The sequence below is a fragment of the Blastomyces gilchristii genome, assembly GCF_000003855.2.
Source record: "Blastomyces gilchristii SLH14081 genomic scaffold supercont1.5, whole genome shotgun sequence".
Lineage (NCBI taxonomy): Eukaryota > Fungi > Ascomycota > Eurotiomycetes > Onygenales > Ajellomycetaceae > Blastomyces > Blastomyces gilchristii.
In genome coordinates this window covers 2,746,439-2,771,752 of record NW_003101678.1, presented here as the reverse complement: position 1 = coordinate 2,771,752, position 25,314 = coordinate 2,746,439, and the positions used below count along the sequence as shown (strand labels likewise).

Sequence of the window (25,314 nt, the reverse complement as noted above, 5' to 3'; positions counted from 1 at the left end):
CTACAATCAACTGACCTGAACTTTGAGTTCTATATTATCTGAAACAGCAGCTCTTGACTGATGAGAACTGCTTCTGAAAGAGAGGACTAATATAGCAGGCTGCGCCTGATCAATCATATAGACTATTTCATTACACTTCACAGATTTCAATCACTTCATTCTTGAACATGTACACTTTGATTCTCAGTCATTCTCAATCACTGATCCTCAGCCACTATGAACATGTGTATATTCTCCCGCCCCAAAGCTCCACCGCGTACGCCACCACATACGCGTATAAATATCCACCTTGATTGCTGATTCTCACACTTTCTCTTTCTTTCCTTCTCTAACGTTTTTATCTTTGTTATATAAGACCTATCAATATTATACCGATCTATTCGGCGTAGGCCCCTTACATCATGGGAGGCATCACAAGAGAACAAAATAGAAGAAAAGAAAAGAGAAGAGAAGAAAACAGGGGTAGTTTAGCTATTCAAGCTCAAAAATCCTCCTGTGTCCTCCTTGACATCCTTTTTGTATGTTCACAGTTGTTGTAAGATAGACCATTTCACCATCTCTTCTCTTCCCGGATTCAGCTCGATTCTCTACCACCGAACTGTCCGGAGTAAGAAAGAAAGAACCTGGCTATGGAAGAACATGGCGGATATCGCTCCGGGCAACTCAGTTACCACGATTTCTGTAAAGTGCGTATTTTTTTTTTTTTTTTTTTTTTTTTTTTTGGCGTCGAAATATAGCTGTGGTCGCTGCTCGCCAGGTCGCAGGATTCAGTAGCCGTAACTAGAGGTTGACATGGAGCAAGTTTGCAATAGCGGCTTGGTAGCCTGGACATGCAGTCCAATCTGAAGTCGAAGGATGATATCAGATTCAGTGGTTTTTGAGCTGGGCAGTTCGGAGCCTGAGCTCCTCGCTCAGTACATCAAGAACTGGCTCGGGTGCGGTTTTATAAACAGGGTGACGAACACTGGCGACGACACCGCACTCCTTCATGGAGTTTGACTTTTGACAGCTAGGTTAGCAATGCTCAGAGCTCGCACACAAGGGCCAGAAATTGGAAACATTGTACTGTATATGTAGCTGACTCTCTCAATCATAACTAGAACTGTTCGATTCCAACGGCAACGGTAAGCTTGACGATGGCTGGAGATATACATATATATATATCAAATATGATTGCCCCTATCGTTCAGATGTAAAGGCATTGAGTGAGCTAGAGGAAGCTAAGAGGAAGCTTAAAGTTACGCTGTACATACAATTGCCTTGGAAATGCTGCTGCTCCAGAGTAAGGGATTCAGCCCCTTAAATTTATTATCAAAATAAAATTAATATTTACCCTGTAATTTATATATTAGAAGTTATTTACTATAGACATTTAATTTCTATATAAATATTCTAGGTGTTGTGAGGTATTAAATGTGTTGATGAGTGATGAGTATCACCAGTTCTGCAGTCACGGTGGATAACTAGTTACAGTATTTACATCGTACTCCTAGATATTCAAATAGATTTTTTGCAATACTTAATCCATAGTTATGACGTAACTTTATTATTATTAGAGTAGTTAGTTAAATCTTGCATATAATATTCAAATAATAATACTACAAATTTGTACCGAGTAGGTACAATATTTATTTAGTGGTTAGAATAACGATTCCATCCATCCACATAGAGCTAAATATGCTAAAAGCAGCGGCAAACCCCACCCCATCTTCTCCCAAGGAGCAAAATGAATAAGTACAGCACGTCGCCTCCTCACTCTTGGACGGTTCCAATATCACTCCTTGATGGCTGGCGCGTTCCTTAACTTACCTGCATATTTCGATATCTACTTTGCTTTGCACTCTTACGAAGCTTCCAGACATCGCGCACAAAGCTATGACCTAGCTGGTCTTACACTCTCCCGACGCGATGACCATATATATACCCTACGACGTAAACGTGTACACATCATCTACGCACATAAACAAATACTACGACCATCCTTTTGTTCAGGATCGAATGAAGCTTCCCCTTATTTACAGTCAGGAAAAGCAAGAAACATGGCTCCTGCTATCCTCCAGCTCCCCGACTCCTCCAGAGTCCTAAAGCAGACCCCTACACTAGCCGCCGTAACAGAGAAATATGACAGTTCTCTCCGATTTTATCTCAACGGATCAAAGGTTGTGCTGGAAAATGCCGATCCTGAGGTCACCTTGTTGGAATATCTTAGGGGCGTCGGGCTGACGGGGACCAAACTGGGATGCGCAGAGGGCGGGTGCGGTGCTTGTACAGTGGTATGTATAGGTGATGTTTATATGATATCTCCTCTTGGATGGTATATGTTGATGTTAACGGGCTGTGCCTTTCCAGGTTATCTCGCAACTGAACCCCACGACCAAGCAAATATACCATGCATCCGTCAACGCCTGCCTATCACCGCTTGTCAGTGTGGATGGGAAACATGTCATCACAGTGGAGGGGATTGGAGATGTGAAAAGCCCGCATGCCGTTCAACAAAGAATCGCTGTGGCGAATGGTAGCCAGTGTGGGTTTTGTACGCCGGGTATTGTCATGGTAAGATGTTATAACTCCCCTTTTTTGGTTGATAAAAAGGGTTACGCATGCCTTCTACTGCGCTCTACGTGCTGTGGCTTTTAATCGCATTCACTAAATAATTCATATCTTGGATAACTAGAGTTTATATGCTCTGCTACGTAATGACCCCGCTCCGTCGGAACATGCAATCGAAGAAGCATTCGATGGCAATCTTTGTCGGTGTACTGGATACCGCTCCATCCTCGACGCCGCCCAGTCATTTTCTTGTAGGAAAGCAAGTGCCAACGGCGGGCCAGGTTGTTGCATGGAAAAGAAACAATCGGGAGGTTGTTGTATGGATAAGGATAAGGCGTCAACAAATGGTGAGATCAGTAATGACGACAGTGTCGCAATCGAGAAGTCCTTCGATGCGCCGGATTTCATCCCCTATAAACCCGATACTGAGTTGATTTTCCCTCCGTCGTTACAAAAGTATGAGTTTAAACCGTTGGCCTTTGGAAACAAGAAAAAACGCTGGTACCGTCCTGTCACCGTGCAGCAGTTATTGGAGATCAAGGACGCTTGTCCATCTGCCAAGATTATTGGGGGCAGCACGGAGACACAGATTGAGGTCAAGTTCAAGGCCATGCAATATGTCGACTCGGTATATGTTGGCGATATTCCAGAGTTGAAACAGTACGTTTTCAAGGACGATTGCTTGGAATTGGGTGCGAATGTCACCTTGACGGATTTGGAGGCTATTTGCGATGAAGCGGTTAAGAGATATGGACAAAATAAGGGCCAGGTGTTTGCTGCAATCAAGAAACAAATCAAGTACTTTGCTGGAAGGCAGATTCGCAATGTTGCCTCGCCAGCAGGAAATATCACAACCGCTTCACCGATATCCGACCTAAATCCAGTTTTCGTTGCAACTGACACGGTCCTAGTTGCAAAATCTCTAGAGGGAGATACGGAGATTCCGATGGGAGAATTTTTCAAGGGATATCGAGCTACGGCTTTGGCAGCCAACTCTATCGTTGCATCGTTGCGGATCCCCGTAGGCCAGGAATCTCGGGAATATCTCCGGGCGTACAAGCAGGCAAAAAGAAAGGATGATGATATCGCCATTGTCAATGCTGCTTCGCGGGTCTCGCTCTCGGATTCAAATATCGTGACAAGTGCGAACCTAGTATACGGCGGCATGGCCCCAACCACCGTCTCTGCTAGGCAAGCACAAACTTTCCTTGTCGGAAAGGACTGGGCTGATCCCGCCACACTTGAAGGTGTAATGAATGCTTTGGAAATGGATTTTGATCTTCCATCCTCAGTTCCGGGTGGGATGCCAACATACAGGAAAACTCTTGCGCTGGGGTTCTTCTATCGGTTTTACCACGATGTGCTCTCCAGTATCCAGGGGAACACCACCACGGTCGACAACGAAGCGGTCCCAGAAATCGAACGAGAAATATCCTCTGGTCAGAAAGATCATGCAGCTACCAAGTCATATGAAAAGCGCATTTTGGGAAAGGAGGTACCCCATGTCGCTGCTCTGAAGCAGACTACAGGTCAAGCCCAATACACAGATGACATCCCCCCTCAGCACAACGAACTCTACGGGTGCCTTGTCCTTTCCACAAAGCCTCGGGCAAAATTATTAAGCGTCGATTTCAGCCCTGCTTTGGATATCTCAGGTGTAATCGACTACGTCGATCACACCAGCCTGCCGAACCCAGAAGCAAATTGGTGGGGCCATCCAAGAGCTGATGAGGTATTTTTTGCCGTCGATGAGGTTTTCACAGCTGGTCAGCCCATTGGGATGGTTCTTGCTACGTCCGCACGATTGGCCGAAGCGGGTTCACGAGCTGTCAAGGTTGAGTATGAAGAGTTACCTGCCATTCTGACCATTGAGCAAGCGATTGAAGCAAACTCGTTTTATGACCATCATAATCCTTATATTAAGCGTGGTGACACAGAGGCTGCCTTCGCCACAGCGGATCATGTTTTCACTGGCGTCTCAAGAATGGGCGGGCAGGAGCATTTCTATCTTGAGACCCAGGCGTGCGTGGCTATTCCCAAGCCAGAGGATGGGGAGATGGAGATTTGGAGTAGTACGCAAAACCCTAACGAAACGTGAGTTCGTCTTCTTTTCTTGTAATTTCTAGGAGATATTTTAGAATGAACTTATTAACAATTTGCATAGGCAAGAGTATGTGGCCCAGGTCACTGGGGTTGCATCTAACAAGGTTGTATCGAGAGTCAAACGACTTGGCGGTGGGTTCGGAGGGAAAGAATCTAGATCGGTTCAGCTGGCTGGTATCTGCGCAGTGGCTGCCTCCAAATCTAAGCGCCCCGTTCGTTGCATGTTGAATCGTGATGAGGATATTCTGACATCCGGTCAACGACATCCGTTTCTCTGCCACTGGAAAGTCGGTGTTTCAAAAGAAGGAAAGCTATTGGCGCTGGATGCCGATGTTTATGCTAACGCGGGCCATACCCAAGACCTGTCTGCTGCGGTGGTTGATCGATGTTTATCGCACATTGATGGTGTCTATAACATTCCTAACGTTCATGTACGTGGGCATGTCTGCCGTACAAATACGGTGTCCAACACTGCATTCCGCGGCTTCGGTGGACCCCAAGGCCTATTTTTCGCTGAGACATACATGTCAGAGATCGCGGATCATCTGAACATCCCCGTGGAAAAGCTTCAGGAGATAAACATGTACAGTCGAGGGGACAAGACGCATTTCAATCAGGTTCTCAATGCCGATTGGTACGTGCCTCTCATGTACCAGCAGGTTCTGGACGAGTCGGATTATGCTTCCCGTCGCGCAGCGGTTACGGAATATAACCGAACTCACAAATGGTCCAAAAGAGGCCTTGCTATTGTTCCAACAAAATTCGGTATATCGTACACTGCCCTATTCTTGAACCAGGCTGGTGCGTTGGTGCATTTGTATAATGATGGTAGTGTCCTTGTTGCTCACGGCGGCACCGAAATGGGCCAAGGCCTGCATACCAAAATGGTCATGATCGCAGCAGAGGCACTTGGTGTTCCTCAGTCCGACGTCTTCATCTCTGAAACGGCTACCAACACCGTGGCTAATGCATCTCCCACGGCAGCCTCCGCAAGCTCTGACCTCAACGGCTATGCAGTCTTTAATGCCTGCGAACAGCTCAACCAGCGCCTCCAACCATACAGGGAAAAAATGCCCGACGCGACGATGAAACAGCTAGTCAAAGCAGCGTATCTTGACAGAGTAAATCTCACTGCAAACGGTTTCTACAAGACGCCCGACATAGGCTATACGTGGGGCGAGAACAAGGGCCTGATGTTCTACTACTTCACCCAAGGAGTTACGGCAGCTGAAGTCCAGATCGATACGTTAACAGGCGACTGGACGCCGCTGCGCGCAGATATAAAAATGGACGTGGGACGGAGTATAAACCCAGCTATCGACTACGGACAGATCGAAGGTGCCTTCATCCAAGGCCAGGGCCTCTTCACGACAGAAGAGAGCCTCTGGCACCGGGCCTCGGGCCAGATTTTCACCCGTGGACCGGGCACGTATAAAATCCCCGGCTTCAGAGACATACCGCAGGTGTTCAATGTGAGTTTGCTCAAGGATGTGCAATGGGAGAATCTCCGGACCATCCAGCGATCCAGGGGGGTTGGCGAACCGCCGCTTTTCATGGGTAGTGCTGTCTTCTTCGCGATACGGGATGCGCTGAAGGCGGCACGGAAACAATGGGGGGTTGACGAGGTGCTTAGCTTGAAGAGTCCGGCGACGCCGGAGAGGATTCGGATTAGTTGTTGCGATCCGATTGTGGAAAGGAGTCGGGTGAAGGATCAGGGTGATGGATTTTTTGTTTCCATTTGAACCACGGTTGAAGAATATTTATATATATATAACGCTGATTACGCAGGGGATTTTAACTCCGTGATAGGGGATTTTTCATAATTTTTTTCCTTCTCTTCTTTCTGTCAATAATGAAATGAAACTGTAGGAGGATCAATGTTGTGTTTATTATAATCTACCTAGTGAGGTTCTCTATATAGAATGTGAGACATGGGAGTGCAGTAGCTGGAGCAAACTATCAACAGAAATTATCTATGATATAATGACCTAGGGAATGATAAGATGCCTAGTTCTGATGATCATAATCGAATAACTTGTCCCGCCACAACCCATTTGCCTAAATTGGTTAGTTAGGGCAGGCGGAGTTTACTCTTTTGACTTTCGACAGACAGCCACATCTATGTACGGACTGGACGGACTATGTACTACTAACTTACACAATTCAAGCCCTGTACGGAGTACATCTGTACAGAGATTCGAGGGTTGAAAGGCGTACGTACTACGGATCTGGTATGCCTCTAGTTCCTTTCCAGAGGGCAGACCCTTTAAAACCTTTGTCCCCTTTGCGAGTTAGGGCATTCGCATAGTATGATATCAACTTATTTTAGTGCAGTATCCATACCATAGTCGTCCATACTACTCCGTACGGGTTTGCACTCTGCAACCAAGCCCGCCCGGTCTTTATCGCTAGGGGGTGTTTAGACCGCAAACCTGGGGAGACAAGCAGCTGGATACACCAACTCCGCCAGACTTTTACACTTCTACCAACCCACCCTGCATCGAATTGGCGGGGGTGGCTCAAGCTTCTCTCTCTGTTTCTCTGTCTTTATCTCTGGGAAAACTGCTGCTCTCTTCTGGCATACACGAGTGTGCTTGCTGTCCATAGAGATTTTGCCGTGGGCAAAATCTTCGACTCCCAATGTCTACATATCCCAACTGACGATGTCGTTCTGGTTTTTGTTGCCTTCCATGTATTAGTACTGCATTATTCTGGATTTTAAGCACTCTCTCCCCTCTGGGATTCGAGCAACTTCGCCACGGCCGCCTTATCGAGATTCGAAGTCGCCACGATTTCATAGGGGGAAGCGCGCTCTCGCGTTCTCTTCTCGTGACTTGACAGGCTGTTTATTGGAAGAACATGGCTCCAGAAAGCCATGTGCAAGCTTTGGTGGTAATCACGGTCTTTTCAGCCATAAGCCTTGCCCTGTTCGCATTGCGCATTTTCTCCAGGTATTTGTTGAAGAATTGGGGATGGGGTGAGTGCGCCCAAATACAAAGCAAACCCATTCATTCTCTCTATATAGTTGGCCCTCAGTCGCTATTATGCATATTTCTGACAAACTAATACTTATGTGATATTGCCGATAGATGATGTGTTTGTGATAATTGCAGTGGTATGGATGGAAACCTTTCCCATCCCAAGAAAGAATGACTTTTCACCATCTAACTGAAGAAAATCTAGGTTCTAGCGATAGGGATGTGTGCGACCAGTTGGGGTGTAAGTCATGCTTTGCCTATGGCTCTCCTCTGCTGCTTCTCTCTCCTCCTTTTCTTTTTTTCCGTTTACAGGCCCCAGATCAGATTCTATCGTCCCTCTAACTTGCAGGTATAGATACGATTCACACCAAGCAGGGGTATCCACCTGAATATTTTCCACCAGGGCGCGTCCCATACACCATTAAGGGCAAGCAGTACAACCTTGCAAATCAGCTCCTCTATTTTCCTATTCTCACCTGCGTGAGGGCATCTATCTTTGCTTTCATCCTCAGTCTGAGAGGCCTTCTCAAGTACGTCGTACTAACGCTTCGTATCTTGTTCGTTGTCAACCTTTGCGCGGGGATCGCTATCTTCCTTGCCAATATATTCCAGTGCAGACCTGTACAGTATGCTTGGGATTCGGAGGAAATGGATCGTAATGCTCAGCAAGCTGCTGGGGCTGATGAAAATGGGATGAAAGATGGAAAGCTGGTCAAGGGGGGAACTTGTCTCCCGCAGAGAGGCTTTTTTCTAACAATGGCACTGATTACAATAATCCTGGATGCCTGGCTTTTGTCTATTCCATCAGCTATCGTATGGGGGATAAACATGACAAGGAGGCAGAAATTTATGGTTGTGATTGTATTTGAGCATTGGAGCTGTGTATGTTATCCTTCTTACCCGACTGACCCCAACTGCTGAATCATTTTGCCTCAGTGACAAATTCCCACAGTGGTCCCTTTCTTAAACCACTATGCAATTCCAGAAATCAAAATCAGCTAACTCGTTACCTCTTCTTACCTTTCTTCCGCTAGTGTGACAGCCTTTTCAATCGTACGCGCTGTAATAGTCGTTGAGAACTTTTCCAAAACCCCCAGGGAACAAATATACGATACCAAATACACATACGCCAACATAGAAACAAACTGTGCAATCTGGGCCGCAGCAACCCCAGCATTAAAATCGCTTATTGCACGACTATTTCCCCGATGGTGGGAAACACGGAGGACACCATATCCCACGTCCTCTAACCAGCTACCACACGCCTCAAGTCTTCAAACCTCAACCACCCCGCTCGCAGGCAGCTGGAAAGGATCTCAAGTTGCATCCAGCAATGATCCCCAGTCCCACCCACTGGACTCCCTACCTCCATTAAGGCGCAGCGACGACAGCGAGGCAGAGCTGCGGCGCTTCGAGTACGACACGAAGGTTTCGACCTTGTTCCGCACGGGACAAAACTATATATATTCCTGAGGACCAGTCGTCGAACGGGGCGATGGCGATACATTCTAGTTCCTCTAACAGGCGTCTCCCCACTCGAAGCTGGCGCCGCCGTCGCCGACGAATAGGAGCCATTTTGGCTCAATCTCAACGCAGGGTGATGGGGGAAAGGAAGAGGGGTGGCCGCTATCCCCTTCGCCTACTCCAACGCCAGTCGTGCAGGGAGCGGTATCGTCTTCCTTACAATCTCGGGGGTGGGAAGGGGGGTAGGTGCCCGCCGGGGCGGGATGGGTAGATTTGGACTCTGTATATGTTGTGATTTATTAGCAAGGGGGCTGGTTTTACGGCTTTGGAATGTTCTGTACATGTAAACGCAGTGTCAAATGTTTTTATTTTAGCCTATATATATTCCCCAAATTATAAATTAATTATATGACCATGGATGGCACAACAAGAGCAAACCCCTTCAAGACCTAAAATCGAAAAATAAATACAACGAAGGACAAAAAAGAGATGTAGACTACATTTTTCATTTTTCATTTTTTATATATTTTTTTTCTTCTATGTAGCTAGCTCCTACAAGATAACAACAAAACCCATCCTGGCCCATCAAATATAGGAGTCCTCTCCTGTGCGGCCGCGATAAAACCCTTTCAGTATAGAGAGTTGAGAAAACCAAAAATAAACATATCGGGCAATGGTGTTCATCCTGAGGAGGTGAAAGGATGTTTTCTGTTGAAGTGCAGAAGTGTAGAAGTGTAGGAAGAAGAGGCGTAGTAAGAAGGGAGGCTGGAAAAGCCTTTGGATGGACAGTTATGTAGCGGGCTCCCAGTCTCCCACCATTGTCAATGCATAGTGCATCATAACAAGATCATGGGGTACCCAAATGATTTCAAAAAAAAAAAAAAAAGAGAGAGAGAGAGAGAGAGAGAAGGGGAGAGAGAAGGGGTGTGTGCGCGTGCGAAAAGCAAAGAAGAAAAACTTCGCTGGAGGATGCCGCCTATCGCTTCAAATAGTAATAAGTAAAGGGGGAAGGGGACATCGAGGGTAGATTTGTTCGATATTTAGATGATTACTTCGTAGAAGTCAGGGAGAATGAGGAAGAGCGGGTAGAATAATGCTTTACAAAAAGAGAGAGACGCCGATATCTACATATGCAAGTTTACATGCTCTTAAAAATATTTCAAAAAGAAAAGAACCAACCACACGGAAAAGAAAAAGAAAATAAATAAATCTGAAAATACGGAGATGGCTTCATCTCTTGACATCATTCACATACTCAACCTCCCCATAGCTGCTCTCACGCGAATGGCCTCCACCATCCCTTCTCAACTCCCGCTGGCCCGCAAACCCCAGCTTCTGCTCCTGATAATAATCCTCTGCATCATGAGCCCGATTGAAGCCTTGTCCAGGAGAGTCGTGCCTTGTGCTGCATACCGGTGCAGATCTATCTACCATTCCAGGATGAACATGGGTTGGAGTTGCAAGAGGAATGTCACTGAAACCCGCCGCGTCTCTGGGCAAGGTGTCAGGGTGGGGGAATTCAGAGTCACCATTTCCGTCGCCGCGGGTCTTGTCAGGGCCGAACCAGAGCGTAAGTGCTCGAATGATCGCCATCAGAAGAACGGCAAACCATATGGATATGATGACACCGGATATGATGGCTTCGGTTCGGATGCCAGATTCTACAGAGTCTGTGACGCGCTGGACCACCTCTCCGATCTTGTCGGCAGTCTTATCGCCCGGGTTCGCGATGAAACTGTCTGCGGTTGAATCATTGTCCCCGGCGAGCTTCTCGATGGCACCTAGGGAAAAAGTGTCCTTGGGCATGTTGGGGAAATCCACGTGGGCATGTTCAGATACCCAAGTCAGACCCTTCTGAATTCCCTCGATCTTCAGGCCAATGAGGCAGTGCAGGACGTCCTTGATTGGTTCGTAGAGGATCGTGCCACCAAAGGTTCTATTGAGGAGGTTGCTGGTTTCGTCGACGAAGATGTTGAGGGTATTGTTAACTGACCCTGTGGTTTGGTTTACCCAACCAAAGACCTTTTGGTTAATATCGTTGTTCGTATCGTCGATGACGCGGTTGGTGCCGATAGCCCACTGTTCGGAGGCATTATTAAGGGCAAAAACGACTTTCTCAGCAAACTTGCTGACGTGGTCTGTGAGGCCGGGAACTTCATTTTTCACGGCCCTCAGGAGAATGGCTTGGCAGGCGCATGAGAAGAGTCCGGCAACACCTAGGGAGAGTAGGAAAAGTGCTGGTGGAGAGGTTACGTAGGCAACGATCCATCGCACAAGCACCTGCCTACGGGGTGCACTGAACCGGCTTGCGGCTTTTAGGCCAGCTGTTGAGGCGAAGGGTCGCGAAACGATGTAGACGACATCCATAGGGTCATGAGCATCTCTTCGCACCAAGGATGATCGTTCTTTCATACCGTGCCAGGCTCGTATTTCACGATACGCCATTGGGACGCAGACCAGTATCGCGCCGACCACTAATACGCCAATGAATATTTTCTTGGCCGTTCCTATAAATGACGCCAATTTGTTGAAGAATGAATGGATACCATCGTCGTCATTGCAAAAGCTGAGCTGCTCCTTCGGGGGTACTGGGAATACGGAGCGGTCAAATTTATATTCGTCGATTTCGTCTCTGATGAGTTTTTTCACAAGTTCGAATGGCGTGCGGAGGGCATTGTTTGTAAAATTGTTGACCTCCTCAAAATTCGGGATTTTTTCTTTCAACTTATCTAGGTCATCAGTCAAAGAGTCTGGTAGTGACAAATCTTCTAGCTCCTTGATGGGCCCACTGAGGTCGACTTTAGGAATATCGGCGCCCAAAAGGTTGATGGTATTCCGAAAGCCGTTAAGTGCATTCTCTACGAAATCGACTCCATCGCTGATTCCCTCTCCGATCTTACCAACTATATCATCAAGGAACTCAGTTGCCTTTTTCAGAACCTCGATGGCAGCATTCATCATTCCAGCAACAACCAGCGTGATAAGGCAGACGTATGTTGAGGTCATGACGTTGACGAAGAAAACAAATATTTCTTCAACTCCGGTAATAGTAAGTTCTAGCATCGACATAAGTCCGTTAACCGCTTTCTCAACGCCTGACGCGGTCAGTTCATTTACACCCCTTGACATATAATGAGGCATTGAGGCCATAGCGCTGCCCACGGATTCCACGCTTGAGCAAGCAGATAAGGCTTCTCTCTTTGCGGAGGTCAGGTTCCCATCCAGTGAGCCGATGGCAATGAGTACCCGAGCGAGAATAAGCAACAACAGTATGGTCCATCGGTTGAACCAAATTTGTGATAACCGAGATCGTAGTCCAAGATAAGGAGTAATGGCGCCTGGGGGTGGTGATGGCCGGTAGCCATTTTCGAATGTATTAGGATCCTGCTCGCCGTACGGAGGTAGACCAGGGGTTCGTGACCGTGGAATGAATCGTGAGAATTTCATGATAGTTAGGTTAAACGGCCTCAAATCGTAGGCAGGTTACGACCAGCGCTGTGTATATTGGTTGAGAAGTAAGCGGTTCCAAAGAGAGGTGGTTGGAGGTACTCTGTTTAAGAGATATGAGGAAACTTCAAGATAGAAGAAAGACAATATTAAAGAAAGAAAAATTAAAAGAAGAAGGATCCCATTACGGAGGGAAAAAAAGAAGGGAGATACACAAGAAGTGAAGGAACAGTAGAATATAGTGGAAGTCTATCAGAAGATTATTCCCGAAGCGATTCGAGATGGGTATTGTTGTCTATTCAGGTTTATTGAATGGGCCAGCCAAAAATTAAAACAAAAGAAATCCGTTAAAGGAAGAAAAACAGTGCAACCCTCAAAGACAATGAGGAAAGGAAGAGAATGCTTTTGTTAAAAATTTGTTGTGAATACCAACACAGAGGGGCAGTCAACAAACCATATATTGGAAGACTGCCAAACAAAACTGTGGTGGAGCACTGTAGGCACCGTTACAAGCCGTAGGTGACTCCCCACAGAGCTCCTGGCAAGGGCAAGAAAGCAAGCTCAGTGGTGACAAGCATTCTTTATTTCGCCGTAGGCACCCTGCGAGCAAATCAGTAGCCACCATATTGTTTTGAAACACATTTGAAGTGTCTGAAGAATCGAACGTTCTCAAGCATGCGCCGGCTGCTAGTGGCCAGTTCTGGCTGCAAGGCGGCGGTCCCAAAAATACCAGAGACTTGTTGGCGCCCATGCTAGAGCGGGCGCAAAATATTCCCACCAGACCAATCGTAAGTTGGGGATCTGACATGCTTGGGCATATCTGCGACCAGAGGTTTCTGTCTCCATTTCATAGCCAGGCGCCAAAAGTTGATACCCGATTCTATTTTGCCCTGAAACGCACACAGCGCGTACAGCGACAGCAACACAATAAGCCTTGAAATATATGGGATTTCCCATGATAGAAAGCGGAGTTTCAGGATATTTCCAGTTTCCGACGGGATTTCTAGTCCTTTGTCACTGGCCCAGGTGAATAGCCGCTCAATGGCTATTCTTATTCTCTGGTCGTGGGGGTCGTTGTCGTTGTTTGTTCATGTATGAATCGTTTCAGGAAATTCACGGCGTCCAATGAAGCGGGAAGTGCCAAGTGATTATATAATCACGGCGGCTCAAAATTAAACTCAGCCGATGATGTCATGGGGTGTGGGTACCAAAACGCCATTGGCTATGTATATAATTGATATCATTCTTCCATCAACAGTATATAGTAGCTACATGTACACAGCACAGTTGAAATACAAAAGAAAAGCAGAAAATGGGGGAAGATGTGGGAAAAGTACAAGGATAGAATTAACTCCAGCAGTCATAAAAAATAAGTTACTATATTAAAACCCATATCCGCCAAGTTGAGCTATCCGTTGAAAATCCTCATTTTTGTTTTTGGCCCAAATAGGAAAGAAAACGTGATAAGACGAAAGGAATACAGTAAAACTGGAAGTGAACAAATTGACGTAAAGGAATATGAAGGGACATTTGCGGAAATTTAGATCGACGACAGCATGCTTCACGCGTGCTCCACGATTTTGCGGATGCCGGGAATCAGATGTTAATGGGGGGTAGGGGGTATCGCAACGGAGGTAAAAGTGCTTAGGCACATTTTACCCACTTATAGAACGAGGAACCTTGCCTGGCAATGAGCCTATGAGACCCCAGGAGGGCCAGGCGGCTCAGACTGACCAGGTGGAGCTTGCGTGCCTTGTTGCTGTGCCTGTTGTTGCATGGCAGCGTACCACCAAGCAACATAGTTTTGATAACCTCCCCACTGAGCATAAGGGTCCTCCCCTCCGCTAGATTGAGAGGGGGGTTGCTGAGCGGGAGGTTGTGTGGCTTGTCTGTTCTGATCCTGGAAGTCCTGGTAATGCGGCTGCGTCTGGCGCTGCTGTGGTCTGGCATATCGGTCGCCATACGAGTCATCTCGCCGTTGAGGTTGTTGAGAACGAGATTTGTATTCCTGAGCAAGGAGTTAAGTCAACACCGTTCACTGAAATTATATGGGATTCCGGATGGGTTTGTTTTCTCTTCTTCTCTGTTGCTACTTACTGCACTGTCGATTTTCTCCATGATCATTCTCTTTGCCTCTTCGATGGCGCCCCGGCTCCCAACCAAAGTCACTTCCCGATCAGCATCACGGCCTACCGGGGACTGAATATTGATTCTGCAACCAGAAATGGCCTGCATTTCTTTAATTGTATCTCCGCCTGTATTGGATTTGTTAACAACAGAAACAACTGGGGAGACTAAAACAAGGCTGTAACAATACCTTTTCCAATAATCATTCCAACTGCATCTGGCGGAATAAACATCATATCGTTGATCTTCTCCCCGCCGGGCCCACCTCCAGATGGATCTCCACCAAATGGTGGACGTGTTTCGCGCTGTGTCGGGTTCGCAAGCTGTCGAGTATCACTCTCGACGATTTCGAGAATCATATTCTTTGCTCGCTCCGTAGCCTCAGGAGACCCTATCAAATTGACCGGGCGAAGCCCGTTAATGCTTTTATTCTCATTTACGATATTCACATGGCACCCGCTTCGCTCTTGGAGGTCTCTAATAGTCTCGCCTCCTCGGCCGATAATAAGCCCAACCGTCCGGTCAGGAACCATGATCCGTACGGCATCCTCGTCGTCCTGGGAAGGCTGACTCGCAGCTTTAGGTGGCATGTGGCCTGGGCGGTCTGCCCTAGCACCGGATCGCGACGCACTACTCTCACTGATAATGCGCGTGATTTCCGCTTTCGCATCACCTCTGGCGGCCCTGCTTCCTGTGATTTTGCAAGGCCTGACTGTACTGCTGGGGTCAGCATTATCCAAAAACTGTATCCTCGTTCCAGTTTCCGATTCGATTCTCCGCAAACTCTCGCCCTGGCGCCCGATGATTAGGCCAACCAAGCTAGACTCAACGCTAATGGTTTCGATATTTTCGTCCATACTGCCCGGTCTGCGACCTTGTGGAGGAGCCCGGTCATTTGCTCCCCAATATTGTCTCGACGATGGTTGTGGGGAGTACGATTCCTGTCCCCGCCCGCCTGGGCGGGGCGAGAACGAACGCTCCCGTGTATAACCACGCTCACTCGTACTAGCGCGCCTATCAGCGCGACGCTCATCGCGATACGGATTGTAATTATCACGGAACGTATCACGCGTAATTCGCGGAGGGCTTCTTTGTGGAGATTGCGAACGATGATAGGATCGTGGGTCGCGTCGTGAATCTACTTCCCGAGGAGCCCCGGACAGGGTCCTGGGTCAGCAAAAAGGGACACAACTGGCTCACAGAACAAGGGGGAATGCAACTACAACAACAGAAGACCGGAACCTATATGCGCAATATCATACCTCTGTTTGGGTCGTGTACAATGCCTTTCTCGGCAGCAATCCCTCGCGCTTTGGCAATTGCGTCTGCGATGCTAACTGAGCCGGTGTTAACAGGTTTGGCGCCGCTGATATCTAAACTCCCGGTATTATCAGGGGGTGGTAAAGAGTAATTGGCTACGTTTGCTGATGTCGCTGAGTGGTGGTAGCTTCCTGGGTATGTGTTTAAGGGCATTTGCCCTGGTTGAGGAGAGGATGTATTTCCAGCGGCGCTCGTAGACTGGTGGGCAGCTAGCACGAAAAGTAAGGCAAAGGTAAGCAGATTGTCCGAGTCAAAAAAGCAAAAGCAAAAAAGAACGAGGATAAGACTATCACTCCGACGAAGATGACACTGGAATACCTAAGGCTGCCAGAATCTGGGAAATATTCTGCTGGTCACCCATGATCGCATGCCGTTCGAAAACTGGTGATGCAGGGGCGGCGGATGGCGAAGAGGTGGAAATATTTTGCAGGAATGTAGTATCAATTTGGGCCACCAATCGCGCATGCAAATGTAGACTGCTAGTCAAATTAATACTCGAAACAAGCGACCGGATCGGTGACTCTTCCGCAGATTCGGTGTAACTGGTCTCTCTGTCGTCTGTCGTCTGTCCCTATCATGTTTTTTTCTCCGTCTCTCGAGGGGAGAAAGACGACTGGTCGATGCCAAACTCAAAGGAGCTTAGCGCGCAGTACAAGCTCGGCACAAAGAAAGCATCAGGGAGAAGAAATAGGGTCGAAGAGGCAAGAATTTGAAGTAAGAGAGCCACAGGTAATCAGGTTAAAAATGCTAAGGTATCTTCTGTAAGAAGTCACCTGTCTAGACAAATATTCTATATAACTAGCTATTTAAAAATATACCGAGATGTTGTTAGAATCGCTTGTAGATTTAAGTTTCTCAAAATTCTCAAGTCCCACGACTACATAGATCCCGAAAATAATTTCTATCCGAAATCATGAACGGATGATGTACTTCTTAAGTCCACGTAAACGCTCCTTTGCAGTCTCCAAAACGTCATCATTTTTGCACACAGCAAATCTCAGATAATCCTCAGCGATATGGGCGTTGGTGTCTGTATAGAATTCTGTCGGTGGGATAGCCGCAACCCCAACCTCTTGAATAAGGAACCAGGACAGTTTGAAATCGCGGGGGCGGTTTGCAACATGTGGAGGAAACGGGTAATTTTCCGGAAGCTTGACGGCAGCCATGTTTACAAGGACAAAATAGCCCCCCTCCGGGTCAGAATACTAATGCGGGGAAATATTAGTATCAAGGAGCTGCTGAGCTGTTGAATCCCAATGTATATCACAACGGACGAATCCCAAACTTACAGGAATACCAAGCTCATCAAACACTTCGCAGAACTTGTCCATTTTTGCTCTCATTTCTGCTCTACTTTTGTCCCAGAATCCAACTTCGTCTGCTTTCTCAAAACCAACGGCTGCGGCTGCTTGCAATGGTGCAACACTACTATAACAAATCCTAGTATGTGCTGCTGAAACATATTTTATAAGGTGCTCGGGACCAATTAAGTAGCCTACTCTCCAGCCGGTTGCGTAGAAATTCTTTCCTGCCGACCCGACTGTCAGCGTGAGCGCGGCGACCTCGGGAGACAAGGTGGCCATGCGCGTAAATGGGACGTAGTAAAGGCGATCATAAACTTCATCAGAGAGTATTATGATGTTGTGCTTAACACAGAGCGCAGCTACTTTTTCAAGCTCCGCGCGCGAAAAGACTTTACCGACTGGGTTATGGCTGTATATGGTATTAAAAAGGATTCTCATATATGTCCGGCGGAAATACATTGACATACGGAGTGTTAAGAACCTAGTTAGAAGGGTCAGAAATGAAAGGAATAAAAACCTGGAAAATCATCGGCAGGGGCGATGGGCAATATCACAAACGTACAATCATTCTCGTTTTGGAGTTGATAGTTCTTTCGAGCTCATCGAAATCTATTGTCCATTCCGCAGCCGAAGAAGTCCTCGATGCTCCATCTTTGGGAGGGTGTAGAGGAACATATCTTATTGTCCCTCCGGGCATCTCAATATTGCTTATATATCTATTAAAGAGTCAGTGTCCAGGAGCGGTGTCAATGTGGGGATGGGGCTGGGGAGGAAGAGCGCACTGATCGAAGAACGGCTCAAAAATAATCACTTCATCTCCTTCTTCAATAAACCCCATGAAGGCGCTCAACATGCCTATATATTTACCTATTAGCTTGTCTTTTACTTCAATTTCAGACAAGAGTTAGTGAAGTCTAACCCTCATTGGCGCCGGTAGTGATTGTCACTTCTGTGTCAGGGTTGAGTTCTCGACCAAAGAAAGGAGAATATGCAGCAGCAATGGCTTTCCTGAGCCGTGGAACACCCTATTTAAGTATTAATTTGGACATTCCAAAGCACAGAAAACCTAAAATTAATGAATTTGGAAAGGACCTTTGTGGGCGCATATTGATTGCATTCGACCTTGTCCAGGGCATCTTTTGCTGCATCGATGACAAACTTGGGGGGATTATAACCACTGGAGCGAGGATTTTTGAAGCCTCCATAAGTTTCAATTCAAAATTACGGGTGATCCCCAGTACAGCCCCAAGCGCATACTCACAAAAACCCTTGACCCATATTTACAATGGGTTGAACTGGTGACGCAGCCGCAGCTTCATTGACAATTGACCTAGGAATGACAATGAGTAGAAAATTCCCCAGAGACATCCAGCCGATCAGGTGTACAATACCAGACATCTTGTCTCTGTCCTGCAACCCGGTTCGCTGGGCGAAAAGGATCCTGCCGTGCTTCGGCTGAAGACATCCCTCGAATTGCTGCTCTGGAGATTGGGGAGGACTGTGAGCAACCTATGTTTTGGAGTGAATGTATGGAGTGGCGTGCAGGTGCAGAGAACATTGCCCACCAAGGGGTTAAACATTCGAACACAGGCCCTTACGAAAGCAAGCAACTAGCAAGCCTACACACAATATCAACAAGGACAAAAGGTATCAAGCTCAAATATATCATTATTTGAGCTGACGCTTGGAAGTTGGATAGCATGCGGGAAGCCTGGGCAGAGGGCGCCGGGATTATGATAGTCCGGAAGATTAGTCATCAACCTTTCAACGTCAACGCGTTCCACGCCGAGCATCTCTTTCACTCCAAGCGTCCCGATACAGACGGATCTTTGATCAACTCTCCTGCATGTTTGATAGTCACAACAAGCTGGCATACCTGTGAATTACCCCGGCAGGGCTGTAGGGCATTTTCAATTATGGTCAAATGTCCAATTTGCGAAAAGTTCGTGAAAGAAACCAAGATCAACTCCCACCTTGACTCCGATTGCCAAAGCTTCGTTGACGTCGACTCAGGCCAAACAACTGATGGCTCTTCTCAAGGAGCTCAAACAACTCTTCCTGTCTCGTCATTTTTCCAGAACTCCGTAAGAAAGGCGGCTCCTCTACCAATATCGAAAATAGACGGCCTGGCAACATCTCCTACACCGACCCAAAGTCTCAAGAGGAAGCGATCGTTCGCGGATCACGGTGGTCCGCAGCAAGATCTAGGCCGACCTAGAAATGCTAAGCCGGATTTTTTGGAGGACGGTGGCTGCACGACTAAGCGGAACCGGACGTCTAATGCACTTAAAAATGCAGCTCCGCTAGCGGAACGTATGCGTCCACAGACATTAGACGACGTTTGCGGACAGGAGCTTGTTGGGCCATCAGGGGTGCTTCGTGGGCTCATTGAACAGGACCGGGTACCAAGCATGATACTTTGGGGTGGTGCTGGAACAGGGAAGACGACTATTGCGCGCGTCATTGCAAAGATGGTCGGCAGCAGATTTGTGGAAATCAACAGCACCAACTCTGGAATCGCAGAATGGAAGAAGCTATTTGCTGAAGCAAAGAATGAGCTCAGTTTGTCTGGGAAGAAAACCATCCTTTTTTGTGACGAGATCCACCGATTTTCCAAATCGCAGCAGGATGTTTTCCTTGGCCCTGTTGAGAGTGGTCAAATAACGTTCATTGGCGCTACCACCGAGAATCCTTCGTCCAGGATCCAAAATGCTCTGTTGTCGCGATGCCGCACGTTTACTCTCGCGAAACTCACAGTCGAGAATATCGTTTCGATACTTAATCGCGCGCTGGAAGTCGAAGGCTCCAATTATTCTCCCTCTCCTCTAGTAGACGACGAGCTAATTAAGTATCTCGCCGCCTTTGCTGATGGGGATGCTCGAACATCCCTCAACTTATTGGAGCTCACAATGGACCTGTCGCGCCGTGAAGGAATGACTAAGGAGGATCTTAAAAAGTCTTTAACAAAAACACTCGTCTACGATCGGGTCGGTGACCAACATTATGACACTATATCCGCATTCCACAAGTCCATTCGGGGCAACGACCCTGATGCCGCTCTCTATTATCTGGCGCGAATGATTCAATCCGGGGAAGACCCACTTTACATCGCTCGACGGCTAATCGTAGTTGCTTCTGAGGATATTGGACTGGCCGATAATACGATGCTGACGCTTGCAACCTCTGCGTATACCGCAGTGGAGAAAATTGGCATGCCTGAAGCTCGCATTAACCTCGCTCAAGCGACGGTCGCCTTGGCTTTATCTAAGAAGAGCACAAGGGCCTATCGGGGCCTTGGCAACGCGCTAGCAGTGTTAGAAGAACCCGGGATGGCTGGCTTGCCAATTCCCATCCATTTAAGAAATGCCCCGACAAAGTTGATGAAAGAAATGGGGTATGGGAAGGAATACAAATATAATCCGAACTATGTTGATGGAAAAGTGGCCCAAGTCTATCTTCCTGAAAAGTTGCTTGGCAAGAAATTTTTAGAAGATCACGATCTTGGACTTCAGGTAGATACAGACCTCTCTGATAGCTTTGAATACTAATATATGGTCATAGCCAGGGCATGAGAGTAAATGATGGATAGAAGTGTTTGCGATCTACATTTAACCCAGGCACTAACATTGGCAAACCATATGAGGTCATCTTCATAATCTTTGTCATGCTTTCATCCCAGCTCCACGAAATTGTTGCCAAAACAAAGAACTACGGTCTGTATTCTGCTAGACGGGGCCGATGAGCAACCTACTGTAGGTTGATGCTGTTTGCTTTAGATATTTCAATAATCCCTACGACCGCCGTGGTTCGCGCAAGGGCAAACGTCGTACCCACCGACGGTGCTAGAAGTCGACATGGCTTCTCCTTCCCAGCAATATACTCACCGCCGCATGCTTTAACCTGAGTTTCTATTAATACCATTGTTTGTCGTATACTTAGTCTTCAAATTGTTCCTTTTATTTTATCCTTTTTTCAGTTTGAACGTTGTTTAGATCAAAGAACGACAAGATGATCAGGTTCAACAATGAGTTTCATCGTCAGCCGTACCACCAAGCCAATTTGGCCCCCAACTCTCCTTAACCGTCGCTGAGGCCCAGAATCATTTACCCTTCCGCCAGCAGTAGCAGGTGAGTAATTGGGGGCATTATTGCCATTTTATCTCGTTTGAATTTGTTCAGCGCTTTAGCGATCCGTGATCTCATCCACCTACGTCCAGGTTACACTAACATGCCCCGCCACGGTACAAGATTGCTAGTTCGCAATCTCCACCTACTCCTGAAGTGGATGAATCTATATCGTACCAAGCCTCATTGGAGGGCCATAGATTTTTCTAGGATACACCCAGGCGGGTAGAAAATCGGGAATCCTGGTCCGGTCCAGGCCAGTCGAAATACATGCGGATGCAACTGTAGTGGTTCCCGCCCGTACAGTGTAGTGGTAGACCTCCTGGTGAGATCATAACAATCCATCCCAACTGAGAACACGTTGCTATTTCCCGAGGGAAATATAATACTTTCGTGAGAGCTAACAAACAATTGAAAGAGTCCAGGACCTGGTTGACAAGTTCCAACTTTGTGGTACAGAACCCGTCGGCACAGGTCATTTTATATATTCGACGTCACCAACCGGATCCGTCTGGTTTGGTGCTACTGGATCCAATACATTCGGATTTGCCACAGAGCCATTTTCACCTCCCGAGGGCAGAGAAAGGTCGATTGCTCACCAGCATAGGTCGGGCGATTCCTTTTCCACCGCTGCACCATGCTGACCGTCGCAGCGAGCATTATGACATTTTTCTGATGGCAACGAACATTTTCCCCTCTGTTTCATTCCTTATTAGCATTACATGTACCGGGCTCCATATATTATCTACATACTATGATGTAGTAAAAACTACATCCGTGGATCTACTAGTTTCTCTCGCCAAACTCATCTCCCAACTTACCGATGATTTCAGTTCAAACTTATGCACCACACTGCGACCGTCAAGATCAAAGCCGATTCCTCAGAATATCAATATTGCCGTTAACGTATACCATCAGACCCTAGTTTCTTTGCAGCACTTTCAGCCAGGTGGCGTGATTCAAGAGATATTTTCGGGTATATTAGCCCCAAGTACCGTCTAGCCTTTCGTTGATAGAACGCCTTTTATCTGCGGGCCACTTTTTCAATCGTCGTACGGCAATACCTCCTTTTGGTTCCTAATTCCTTTAACGTAGCAATTTATCTTCTCAGTGGAGACAAGGAGTCGGTTTCAAAAGTGATTGAGTGCGGTTGCTTCGTCTGGCATCCAAGATCCAAAATTTACTCTCTCACAATTGCTCACTTGCCATGATCAGGAGAACCCTCTGTTGAAGGTTCCTGTCATGTGCCCTTCGCATGTACAAATAATGACCCTTCGTCATCCCCGTGATAAGGCTTGCGATCCCCTTCCGATGTCGATGTCGAACCTCCAGGCATCGAACCTGCGACTAGCGGGAGCTCTCGACAACAGATTCTAGGAGCGATGGACTCCTCATCGTGCACTTGTGTGGATGATGATCGCCCAGACTCCTTTAGCTTCGAACAAGAGCTCTCCGTAGAAATATATTTCAAAACAGACGAATTTATTCGATACCTTGAGGCGGGCTAAAGGGGGGCTATCAGTTGATTCTGGTAGCTTAGGCAAGGCCAGTCCTCGCCTTCAAACTACCGGAGACGTCTGACAACGTCGCTTGAACAAGTCAAAATATCTACGAAAACATTTCAATGTTTATTTAGACTTCATTCCCTTTCGTTACATACCCAGGCATCAGCCGTGGCTGGACCACAGGCCATGCCGACATACCTCGAATACGCACATAGACTATTTGCATTCCCATTTATCTACTTGATCCTGATGAGTGGGCTCTCTTCCCTTTATTATCATGTTTTCTTACGTCCCACTTACAGAGCTTGCATCTCCGCGATATGCCATGCAGTCTTCCCTCCTTTTCTCGTTGATCTCATCGCATTTCTATCCTTTGTCTCTCTCTTACTTGCTGCGCTTTTTGAGCCCTGTCCGCAGAGGTTTACGGTACAATAACGGTTTACGGGATGCTATTATGGTAAAATATCGGTAAATCGGGTATATACATGGAGCAGCATGGGTATCGGGGAGACTTTACCTTTGTATATTACGTATACTTTCGTCAGGGTGTTTTCTTTTTGTTTTTACCACATATCGCATTGCATACCAGCTTCATAGCACTTGGGACAAGTTCCCGCACATAATAGATGGAGAGAATAGTTTACTTTTCTTTACTTATTACTATCCGACTAAAAATATATGTCTACCCAAGATGCCTTTTTTTATTCTACTTCTTCGGAGTTGAGCATAACATCACGTGCACTCGCGTCGACCGCGGCTGCATCTCAAAATGCGCAAAAAAAGTAACCACCAAAGCCTCATATAGTTCCATGTCTTACACAAACAAGACATAGAATCTCCATTCCCACATCGACAAACCTCCATCAACCAATAAATCGTCATTATACCTCAAACGCTCACTTTTTCATGGTGTCCATTGCGTTTTTCAACCGCTCCAAATCCTCACCGCCATCAGCCAAAAAGAGTAAACAATAAATACCATTAGATGGCCTCCTCTTCCGCACATCCTTCGTTCCCGCCGCGATCATCCTACGTCGGCGGGAAACTCCCCGACAGATCTTTGGGCAATAACCACCTCCCATTTGGTGCTTCAGTTCTCTCGCGACGGGATCGGGGAGACTTTACGGGCGGGGATGGCAGCCTTTCAAAATCAGCGCCGGCCCCGCCAGCACATGCACAACAAAACCTACATCAACAGCATGCACAAACCAATAACAACCCACTCAATGAGTTGACGGAGGAACAGAGGGAGGAAATCAACGAAGCTGTAAGCAAAAATGACTAGCCACGAAACCACCCACCTCGATCCCTCCACCCGCTAATGAGTAATCATCAAATTCAGTTTACCCTCTTCGACCTCGACCGCGACCGCCATCTCGACTACCACGAGCTCCGCGTCGCCCTTCGCGCACTAGGCTTCACCCTCTCCAAACCCGACCTCATCTCCCTCCTAACAACCTACGGCGTCCCACGCAATTCACAACAATCATCACAACCACCCTCGGCACAACAGCAACGGGTAGCGGGCCAGCGGGGTGGCCCCAACCCGGAGCAGCCCCCACATCCATCCAGCCTCCTCATGCCCCTCTCCGCCTTCCAGACGCTCACTGCGCGCAAGATACTAGAGCGGGACCCTCGCGAAGAGATTCTTAGGGCCTTCGAGCTGTTTGATGAAGGCGGGAAGGGGTTTATTGATCTGGAGGACTTGAGGCGGGTGGCGAGGGAGTTGGGGGAGACGGGGTTAGAGGAGGAGGAGTTGAGGGCTATGATTGAGGAGTTTGATTTGGAAGGTGTGGGAGGGGTGACGAGGGAGGGATTTGTGGGTATTTGTTTACAGTGAACATTATTTCTTTTATTTTTTGGGGGGTGTTGCGGTTGGATTTTTATGTTTCTGTTGTTGGGGCTGTGTGCTTCTTCGTCTTTTGACTTGCTTGCTATGTATGTAGGGTTTTGGATGCGGAGTTTCTCTTGCCTGTTTCATTTTAATATTACTTCTTTCCTTGTTGTATATGGTCCTCCTTGCCTTGGGCGACATCCCACGTCTCGCCTCTGATGCGTTCTCTACACTTCCTATTATTGTATGGCTATTATTGTATGGCTGGTGAAAGCCTGCTGCACCGGTGCATTCATCGATAGTCGCGGCCCGCGGGTCTAGGCCGGCATTTCCAGGGTGATCATCGATCATCCCCATCACCTCAAGGATGGGGAGCCTACGACCTACAGCTGATGTGAGATCAAACTGGAACACAAGATGCAAGTGCAGAGCCATGCAAGGATGGTCCACCAGGTGGATACATAGGCCGCAAAGGAGGGAGGATCGGTGGGCGGTTGAATCGGCTTGATTTGATCACACATACACATACATATACAATATACAATCATTGGGAGCAAT

General features: G+C 47.3%; 7 protein-coding genes across 8 annotated transcripts; 4 read left to right on the top strand and 3 right to left on the bottom strand.

The window, feature by feature from the left end:
• The first annotated feature begins 1,648 nt into the window (after positions 1-1,648).
• Positions 1,649-6,706, top strand: BDBG_03499. Of its 2 annotated transcripts, none has more exons than XM_031721277.1 (4): positions 1,649-2,273; positions 2,350-2,553; positions 2,675-4,644; positions 4,715-6,706. In XM_031721277.1, exons 1-4 carry the CDS (start codon positions 1,785-1,787, stop codon positions 6,393-6,395), a joined length of 4,344 nt encoding a protein of 1,447 aa, XP_031577778.1. In that variant the 5' UTR covers positions 1,649-1,784; the 3' UTR covers positions 6,396-6,706. The 2 variants fall into 2 exon arrangements, with proteins under 2 accessions (XP_031577778.1, XP_031577779.1); XM_031721278.1 differs by having other exon boundaries at positions 2,350-2,593.
• Positions 6,707-7,512: 806 nt separating this feature from the next.
• Positions 7,513-9,104, top strand: BDBG_03498 (uncharacterized protein; the record flags this gene model as incomplete). Its single annotated transcript, XM_031721276.1, has 5 exons — positions 7,513-7,630; positions 7,743-7,768; positions 7,837-7,876; positions 7,987-8,161; positions 8,666-9,104. The coding sequence occupies 5 exons, from the start codon at positions 7,513-7,515 to the stop codon at positions 9,102-9,104; spliced, it is 798 nt and encodes a 265-aa protein (XP_031577777.1).
• A 523-nt stretch (positions 9,105-9,627) lies between these two features.
• On the bottom strand, positions 9,628-13,632 carry BDBG_03497 (plasma membrane fusion protein PRM1). Its single transcript, XM_002626287.2, has one exon. It carries the CDS (start codon positions 12,540-12,542, stop codon positions 10,326-10,328), a length of 2,217 nt encoding a protein of 738 aa, XP_002626333.1. The 5' UTR covers positions 12,543-13,632; the 3' UTR covers positions 9,628-10,325.
• Positions 13,633-13,760: 128 nt separating this feature from the next.
• BDBG_03496 (uncharacterized protein) lies at positions 13,761-16,605 on the bottom strand. Its single transcript, XM_031721275.1, has 5 exons — positions 16,308-16,605; positions 15,932-16,198; positions 14,860-15,807; positions 14,640-14,797; positions 13,761-14,550 (listed from the first exon to the last, which is right to left on the bottom strand). Exons 1-5 carry the CDS (start codon positions 16,348-16,350, stop codon positions 14,239-14,241), a joined length of 1,728 nt encoding a protein of 575 aa, XP_031577776.1. The 5' UTR covers positions 16,351-16,605; the 3' UTR covers positions 13,761-14,238.
• A 48-nt stretch (positions 16,606-16,653) lies between these two features.
• Positions 16,654-19,388, bottom strand: BDBG_03495 (kynurenine aminotransferase). The gene is made up of 10 exons (XM_031721274.1): positions 19,170-19,388; positions 18,685-19,004; positions 18,555-18,623; positions 18,386-18,470; positions 18,213-18,318; positions 18,076-18,148; positions 17,856-18,009; positions 17,761-17,774; positions 17,279-17,702; positions 16,654-17,194 (listed from the first exon to the last, which is right to left on the bottom strand). The coding sequence occupies exons 2-10, from the start codon at positions 18,849-18,851 to the stop codon at positions 16,901-16,903; spliced, it is 1,386 nt and encodes a 461-aa protein (XP_031577775.1). The 5' UTR covers positions 18,852-19,004; positions 19,170-19,388; the 3' UTR covers positions 16,654-16,900.
• BDBG_03494 (ATPase) lies at positions 19,210-20,841 on the top strand (the record flags this gene model as incomplete). Its single annotated transcript, XM_002626284.1, has 1 exon — positions 19,210-20,841. One exon carries the CDS (start codon positions 19,210-19,212, stop codon positions 20,839-20,841), a length of 1,632 nt encoding a protein of 543 aa, XP_002626330.1.
• Positions 20,842-23,907: 3,066 nt separating this feature from the next.
• BDBG_03492 (cell division control protein Cdc31) lies at positions 23,908-24,762 on the top strand (the record flags this gene model as incomplete). The annotated part of the gene is made up of 2 exons (XM_002626282.1): positions 23,908-24,189; positions 24,265-24,762. 2 exons carry the CDS (start codon positions 23,908-23,910, stop codon positions 24,760-24,762), a joined length of 780 nt encoding a protein of 259 aa, XP_002626328.1.
• Positions 24,763-25,314: the final 552 nt, after the last annotated feature.

Coding starts and splice junctions, on each gene's coding strand:
- BDBG_03497 (XM_002626287.2), bottom strand. CDS start 12,542: ATGAAATTCTCACGATTCATTCCACGGTCACGAACCCCTGGTCTACCT.
- BDBG_03499 (XM_031721277.1), top strand. CDS start 1,785: ATGGCTGGCGCGTTCCTTAACTTACCTGCATATTTCGATATCTACTTT. Junction 2,274..2,349: donor GGTGCGGTGCTTGTACAGTG/GTATGTATAGGT, acceptor GTGCCTTTCCAG/GTTATCTCGCAACTGAACCC. Junction 2,554..2,674: donor GTACGCCGGGTATTGTCATG/GTAAGATGTTAT, acceptor TTGGATAACTAG/AGTTTATATGCTCTGCTACG.
- BDBG_03496 (XM_031721275.1), bottom strand. CDS start 16,350: ATGGGTGACCAGCAGAATATTTCCCAGATTCTGGCAGCCTTAG. Junction 14,798..14,859: donor TGGAATGATTATTGGAAAAG/GTATTGTTACAG, acceptor AATCCAATACAG/GCGGAGATACAATTAAAGAA. Junction 14,551..14,639: donor TGGAGAAAATCGACAGTGCA/GTAAGTAGCAAC, acceptor CTCCTTGCTCAG/GAATACAAATCTCGTTCTCA.
- BDBG_03495 (XM_031721274.1), bottom strand. CDS start 18,851: ATGTTCTCTGCACCTGCACGCCACTCCATACATTCACTCCAAAACATA. Junction 18,624..18,684: donor GGACAGAGACAAGATGTCTG/GTATTGTACACC, acceptor TGTCATTCCTAG/GTCAATTGTCAATGAAGCTG. Junction 18,319..18,385: donor ATCAATATGCGCCCACAAAG/GTCCTTTCCAAA, acceptor ATACTTAAATAG/GGTGTTCCACGGCTCAGGAA.